This window comes from Lactuca serriola, chromosome 9 (assembly GCF_051521515.1).
Source record: "Lactuca serriola cultivar US96UC23 chromosome 9, Lser_US96UC23_V15, whole genome shotgun sequence".
NCBI lineage: Eukaryota > Viridiplantae > Streptophyta > Magnoliopsida > Asterales > Asteraceae > Lactuca > Lactuca serriola.
In genome coordinates, this window is record NC_136416.1 from 161076953 (window position 1) to 161084515 (window position 7563).

Sequence of the window (7563 nt, forward strand, 5' to 3'; positions counted from 1 at the left end):
CCAAAAGTGTATTGGATAAATCGTGTTTGTGTCATTGTCGTCTTGGCCATAGAAACAAGAAACACATGGCCAACCTCCAATCGGATGGGATCTACAGTTAATCAAGTGAGTTAGTTTTTTACATGCTCCAATGACAAATCACTTTAAGGCCGTTAAAAGGATATTTCAGTATGTGAATGGCACAATTTCTGTTATCTTGTCATCCACTCATTCCTTAGCTCCATTTGTGCTTGGTTATTCAAATGTTGATTGGGCTCATTGTCTTGAGACCCGTTAGTCAACTTAGGGGTATTTTATTTTTCTGGGTGGCAACCTAATTTCGTGAAGTGGAAGTGTTGGATCTATATATTCAAGAATCATTTTAGAATGATGTTTGTCCATAACATATAATCCTATAGGGTCACACCTTTAGAAAGTTGTCACTTGTTGATTATTTTTTAAGAATCTGATTATTAATAAATATATCAAACTCTTGTATTTTCATTTGGAGAAATTAGTATTTTGTGAAAATAATATTGAAAAATTATTATTTAATGAAAATAATATTTTATAGAATGTAACTAGCTACTTAATCACATGGTATGATTAAATATGATTAAATATGTTGTGTACAAGTGTTTGGACACATAGAAGTCTACTAGCTAATACTTGTAGATGTATGGAATAAAGATGGAGTGAAAGCTACTTATTCTCCATCTCTCTTCCTACCTATCTATTTATTAAACATATTCTTTAATAAATAAATAATCATTAAATATAAAATTTATTAAAAAAAATATACATTGACACAATAGTTTTAGGTGAATAAACGCAACAAAAACGTATAATAAATAAAAATATGCAACAAATTATAATCTTTCAATAAGTATTTATTATTTAAAACATGGATGCAAATACAATATCGTTTTTTATTCAGTCTCATCCGCATATGAATGAGGCAAAGTTGATGACGTTGATTTTATAGGTGTAAATTAGTTTGTCTAGTATTTCACTGAATCAAGACGCGTGTACGCATCTTCTATCCACGCGCGAGTGGGGACAACCTTCATTAAATTCACAAAAATTAAAATTAAAATATAAAAATCGAAAACAAAAAATAAGCATAGCGCCCAGACAGCCGTTTCTTAACTGGCTCTCTCATCATCTCCCTCCATGCCTCATTCATGGCAAAATGGTGTTTTTCGTTCCCCATACGCTCCTACCCTTTTACTATTTACTCTTTTCTGAAGCAAAATTACGCACTCGTATCTAATTCATAACTTCTGTAAACTGTTCTTGCCTCTCAAAATCACGTAATCAAACAGTCATCACCAATCACCGCTGGTTTTTTGCAGGTTTGTATATGTGTTGCACTTTTGCGTCTATTCCATATTGAGATTATTGGGTTTGAATCTGTTTTCTGTTTAATTTTCTGAATACCCACCGACTGTCGACCACCTACCATAACATATTTTGCCTTAAGCACGTTTGCTTCTTCAAATAATTCATATAGTACTGTTTATTCTATTGATTTGACGTGTTGTTTTGACTTTGATGTTAATGGGAATTTTTTGTACTTGAATTTTGGGTATTGAAGACTTAGCTTGATTTGCTATCGCTATCTGAGTATCAGTTCGGTGATTAAATAATCGGAGAAGGACGTTAAGAGGGGCAATCGAATTTAATTGGCTTCGGGGTTTGTAAAATTTGGGGAAGAAGGAGCGATGTCTAGATTTGAAGGAGTTCTTATTTCTGATCATTGGCTACAAAGCCAGTTTACTCAAGTTCAACTTCATAGCCTCAAATCCAAGGTGATTAATGTTAATTGTTAACCTCCTCTCAGTTGATCTTAATTTCTCTCGCTAATGGAAACTCAAACTTCTTGATGAATGATGATCCTTTCGTGTGTAGTTTATAGCATTGAAGAATCAAAATGGGCAAGTTCTTGTTGAGGATTTGCCAGCTTTGTTTCTGAAATTGAAGCCTTTCAATGACATGTTTACAGAGGATGAAATCAGGGATGTGTTACAATCATCTGGTTCTGATACTAGTAACAAAGTGGAATTTGAAGAATTTCTCAGGGTAATTAGTTATTAGCTTTTCATATATTCTCTTTAGTGAATTCTTTATCAATAGTTAATTGTTGATTGCATTGTATGACAGGCTTATGTAACTCTGCAATCAAAAGTTGTGAACAAATCGGGTGACTCAAAGAACTCATCTTCCTTTCTTAATGCAACAACCACAACACTACTTCACACAATTGATGAATCAGAAAAGAAATCTTATGTTGCTCATATCAATAGCTATCTTAGGGATGATCCATTTATGAAGCAGTTTCTTCCCATAGATCCTGCTACAAATGCCTTGTTTGAGCTTGCTAGAGATGGAGTTCTTCTATGGTATTTAACCACGGTCTGTTTTATCATTTTCTATTTTATTTTTGGAAAAAAAATGCAGAAAAACACTTATACTTCAACCATTTTATCGATTTAGTGATTACACCATTATACTCTGTTTGAACATTCAAAAGACCGTTATACTTTCATCATTTTATCGTTTTGCAAGTAAATCGATAAAATGTGAATGTGTGTAGTGTTTTTTTAATGACTTTAATCACTACATAAAAGAAGATGAAGGTATGTTGTGTGTTTTTATGTGTTTCATCTTTTTTTTATTTTTTATTATAAACTATAAAAGAAAAAGTTTGAGACGTGCAAGCATAGAACATAGGTCCACTCTTTGTTGCAATAATGGATGTTTGTACTTATGTATTTATTATGGTATAACTATAATGCAGTAAACTTATCAATGTAGCTGTTCCGAATACAATAGATGAAAGAGCTATCAACACAAAGAGAATACTGAACCCTTGGGAAAGAAATGAAAATCATACTCTTTGCCTCAATTCTGCTAAGGCTATAGGATGCACAGTGGTCAATATTGGCACACAGGATCTCATTGAGGGAAGAGTAAGTAATTTGGACTTACATTCATCATTATGACTCTGTTTGTTAGCTGATAAGCTAGCTTATTTTTCGAGCTTTTTTTAATTGTCATGTTTGGCAAACCAAAAAGTAGCTTTTTTAAAAGCTACTTAGATTAGCTTTTTAGGAGCTTTTTAAAATTTTTCCAATTATCCAAATATACCCCTTAATTAATTATAGAAACACATCCTTTGAAATACCCTTTTATGTCATTTTAGCTGGTTTTACCAAAAACCATTTTTTATCAGCTAGCTTTTTTATTTAATAATTAGCTGTTCAGCTAGTAAGCCAAACATAGCCTAAAGCTTCTAGGGCCTATTTGTTACATAGTATTGAACAAAACAGGTTGTACTTTATTGGACTAAGACTGATGTCAATAAGACAAAAATTGCTTTTGGTCTCTAGTCTGTGAAAAGACGTGAATGCCCTCCTAATCCTTATCTTCCAAAATAGCCTTTGAATGCTTATCCCTCTTGTGTGACAAATGCGGATTTATTGCTTATAACCTAATGTTTACAAATCTTGTTTTGCAGCCTCATTTGGTACTTGGTCTAATCTCTCAAATCATAAAGGTGAAGTTATCGTATTTAAAAAAAAAAAATCTTGTTTTTAGTGTATTAAAATATTTACTTCCTCTTGTAACTTTTGCTTATTGCAAATTGTGGCATTTTCAGATCCAACTCCTTGCAGATCTTAACCTTAGGAAGACACCACAGCTTGTGGAACTTGTGGAGGACAACAATGTATGTTTTTCACTTTAATTTTGATACCAGTTTCATGCTCCATTTTTATATTATACAATTGCCTAAATGTGGTTTATGTGATTAGTTTTTATTTATGTAAATGAATGTTGTTGTTATAAATTGTTTTTGCAGGATGTGGAGGAGCTTATGGGATTAGCACCCGAAAAACTGTTACTAAAATGGATGAACTTTCATCTTAAAAAAGCAGGTTACAAGAAACCTGTAACAAATTTCTCATCTGATCTTAAGGTAGTTTCTCATTCTTTGTTGAGTTTTAAAGATATTGTTATAATACCATGTACATTTATAGTTTATAAGAAGGGTAAAATGGTCATTACTGTTATCCATTGAGTTTATAATCCTTTGAGCCTTTTGTTAATAGAGTCATTTTGTTACATTTTTACAGGATGGAGAAGCGTATGCATATCTGCTCAATGTTCTTGCCCCTGAACATGGAAATCCAGCCACTCTTGATGCTAAGGATCCTGTCCAAAGGGCAGATTTGGTACTTCACCATGCGGAAAAAATGGATTGCAAAAGATACTTGACTCCAAAGGACATAGTTGAAGGCTCATCGAATCTTAATCTTGCATTTGTTGCACAAATATTCCACCAAAGGTTAAAAGATGACCCTTTACCTTATTTTCTTACATCTTTCAAAGGGTGTTTAAATGTGCACATTTGAAAGAAATTATCCAGATACTTTTACTTATGATTATCACACTCAAAACACATAATCCAAACACCCTCTAAATCATTAGTAATCGATTTCACAAATTCTAAATTCAAGATTGATTGTGATCTTTTTCTTTGCAGGAATGGCCTATCAACTGATAACAAAAAGATTTCTTTTGCTGAAATGATGACAGATGATGTGCAAATGTCTAGAGATGAAAGGTGCTTTAGACTTTGGATCAATAGTTTTGGAATTTCTTCTTATGTCAACAACTTGTTTGAAGATGTCAGAAACGGGTGAGTTTAATTTTCTTCATAACTTTCATATATACTTTTATTGATTTAATCACTTTCTAAACTTTTTTTTTCATAGATTTTCTGGTTTTGCTACTGATTTTAGGCAATAAAGATTGTTTCTTTAAGCAACTTAATACATATTGTTGATACAGATGGGTACTTTTGGAAGTTTTAGACAAAGTTTCTCCAGGATCAGTTAACTGGAAGCAATCATCAAAACCCCCTATTAAGATGCCATTTAGAAAAGTCGAAAATTGCAATCAAGTCATTAAGATTGGAACTCAATTGAAATTTTCACTTGTGAATTTAGCTGGAAATGATTTCGTTCAAGGGAATAAGAAACTCATACTTGGTAACAACACACAATCTTTTCATGCCATTCATTGTTTGACTTTGACTTTGACTTTGTCAACTTTGACTATGATTGTGAGAAAAAGTATACTTTTTTAAAGGGTATACTAATATCTCTTTTATGCTCTTTTCAGCTTTCTTATGGCAATTAATGAGATTTCACATGCTTCAACTTTTGAAGAACTTGAGATCACATTCACAAGGGAAGGAGATAACAGATGGGGATATTTTGAAGTGGGCAAACAAAAAAGTGAAAAACACAGGAAGAACATCTCAAATAGAGAGTTTTAAGGTTGGATTAATTCCATTAATGTATTTTGTCTTTTTCTTTTAATCATATTGAAAAACCATGTTATATACAGACAATAATTAGTAACTTTTTATAACAGGATAAACAGCTCTCAAGTGGCATATTTTTCCTTCAGCTTTTGAGTGCAGTAGAGCCCAGGGTTGTCAACTGGAACCTTGTAACCAAGGGTGCAAGTGGTATGTATTAATCTTTTTATATATATAATTCCAAAAAAAAAAATTATTAAGATTCGAAAATTGTCATCTTTTTTTTTTTTTTTTTTTTTTTTTGTCTATAAATAGATGAGGAAAAGAAGTTGAATGCAACTTACATAATCAGTGTTGCCCGAAAGCTAGGGTGCTCGATTTTCTTGCTGCCTGAAGACATCATGGAGGTAAGTTTAATTAGTGAGTTGTACAGTACAAACCATCAATGCATAAAAAAATGTGAAAAAATGAGAATGTGTTTGTTGCTTGATAGGTGAATCAGAAGATGATACTTATGCTGACAGCCAGCATTATGTACTGGAGTCTGCAACGATCTCGTGATAAGTCGGAATCGGAATTGGAATTGGAATTGGAATCATCTCCGGCATCGGTTTTGGAGATTCCGGAAGCATCACCGGAATCATCTTCGGTGAATGGGGATCGTGATAACTTCACGGGTGTTGAGATATCCAAGTTGTCGATTGATGATAATGGGGTTATGTCGATGGTAGAAAATAGTGACACTTTGTTGCAATAATGTGTACATATTGTTGTTAGGTAGAATCTTAATATCAGGAGTTTTGGTTTACGTTTCTTTGGAATAATATGGGAAGCTATACAAGTTTTCTTTTTTACTTAATGTAGAATGAATTAAGGCTACTGATTAATCTTAAAGTAGTATACACATAGGTAATATACATTTAGGTGGACATGTATGTATAAACTTTGTTTTTTTAGTTGAATTCTTGCAAAAATTATGGAGATACGACCATTGTCTCCCCTAATATGGTGGAAAGATGAGATGAGAATGTTCTCTCATGTTTTAAGATTAGGAAGTGATTTTCCTCTTAAGAAATTGATTCATTCGTATATGGTACAAGATATTTGTAGCTATTCAAGAGACATAGTTAAGAAGGTGTTTGGCTTAGCTTTAGTGGGGTAAAAGTCCTTTTTTGTAGGACTTTTTGTAAAAGGATTTTTTATAAAGTTGTTTTTTAAAATGTGCTTGGATTAGCTTTTGAAGGGAAAAAGTCAAAAGTTAAAGTGTTTGTGTTAACTTTTAGGAGATAGTAGGGAATCATATGCTGTGAATGAAGAATTGATGAGGATAGATGGGGGGTATATTGGTAATTTAATATTTTTATATTTGAAAAGTTGGAAAAAATCATATAATCGTGACTTTTCAAAAATGCTCAATTTATTCTATTGGAAAAGTCAATTCCAAAAATCCTTTTCACTTAAACAAAATTTTTTTTGACTTTTTCTAAAAGATAAAAGTAAAAGTCATTTTAAAAGTTAAAACAAATACCCTCTAAATTTCCTTCAATTGTCTTTATGCCCTCCCGTTCCAACTATAACACCTAATCAGAACATATTTGTAAAAAAATAGGTTAGGTTTTATAACATCCTACTTTGCCAAATCTGATTCCGACACTCCCAACATCTTTTTAATGAATTTAAGTGTTTATAATGGATCCAAACTTATTCTAAACATGTAATTGATGGATATAGTGTGCAAGAAAAGAGGAATTTATTGTACTACTAATTATAAATGAACTTATGGTCCACACACAAAATCATTTAAATTGAATGAAATAAATAATATATATTTATAAGAGATAAATTTATTATTTACCAAATAAAATAAATAAGTAATTTGTAATTAAAATTATTTTAGAAAAGCTAAATAAATAACTAAGTTTATTCATTAAACTAAATAAATTAGTTTATAAAGTCTAATTAGTTAATTAATGAGTTTGTTTTATAAAATGGTAGATATGCAAAATGTTTCAAAATGCTAAACGATTGAAATGGATTGACAACACATTTTTTTATGTATAGACAATTTTATGCGTTTTATTTTACTTTACACTTTACCATTGATTATATAAATATATTTATGTCTGCCACGTAGAGCATTTTTTTTTTCCAAAAATTTAATTTTACAATTTTATCTATTTTACCAATCTTTACATTTTCCCCCTATCACTTAAAAAAATATACTTTTTCCTCTAGATTTTTTTGTCACTCATATA

At 31.4% G+C, this 7563-nt stretch overlaps 1 protein-coding gene across 1 annotated transcript; it reads left to right on the forward strand.

Moving 5' to 3' along the window:
• Positions 1-1091: 1091 nt before the first annotated feature.
• Positions 1092-6167, forward strand: FIM1 (fimbrin 1). The gene is made up of 15 exons (XM_079019009.1): positions 1092-1334; positions 1577-1790; positions 1891-2061; positions 2143-2381; positions 2780-2951; positions 3500-3538; positions 3641-3709; positions 3842-3958; positions 4116-4327; positions 4526-4681; positions 4834-5033; positions 5167-5324; positions 5422-5518; positions 5624-5715; positions 5802-6167. The coding sequence occupies exons 2-15, from the start codon at positions 1704-1706 to the stop codon at positions 6063-6065; spliced, it is 2073 nt and encodes a 690-aa protein (XP_078875135.1). The 5' UTR covers positions 1092-1334; positions 1577-1703; the 3' UTR covers positions 6066-6167.
• Positions 6168-7563: the final 1396 nt, after the last annotated feature.

Coding starts and splice junctions, on each gene's coding strand:
- FIM1 (XM_079019009.1), top strand. CDS start 1,704: ATGTCTAGATTTGAAGGAGTTCTTATTTCTGATCATTGGCTACAAAGC. Junction 4,328..4,525: donor GCACAAATATTCCACCAAAG/GTTAAAAGATGA, acceptor TTTTCTTTGCAG/GAATGGCCTATCAACTGATA. Junction 5,519..5,623: donor TGTAACCAAGGGTGCAAGTG/GTATGTATTAAT, acceptor GTCTATAAATAG/ATGAGGAAAAGAAGTTGAAT.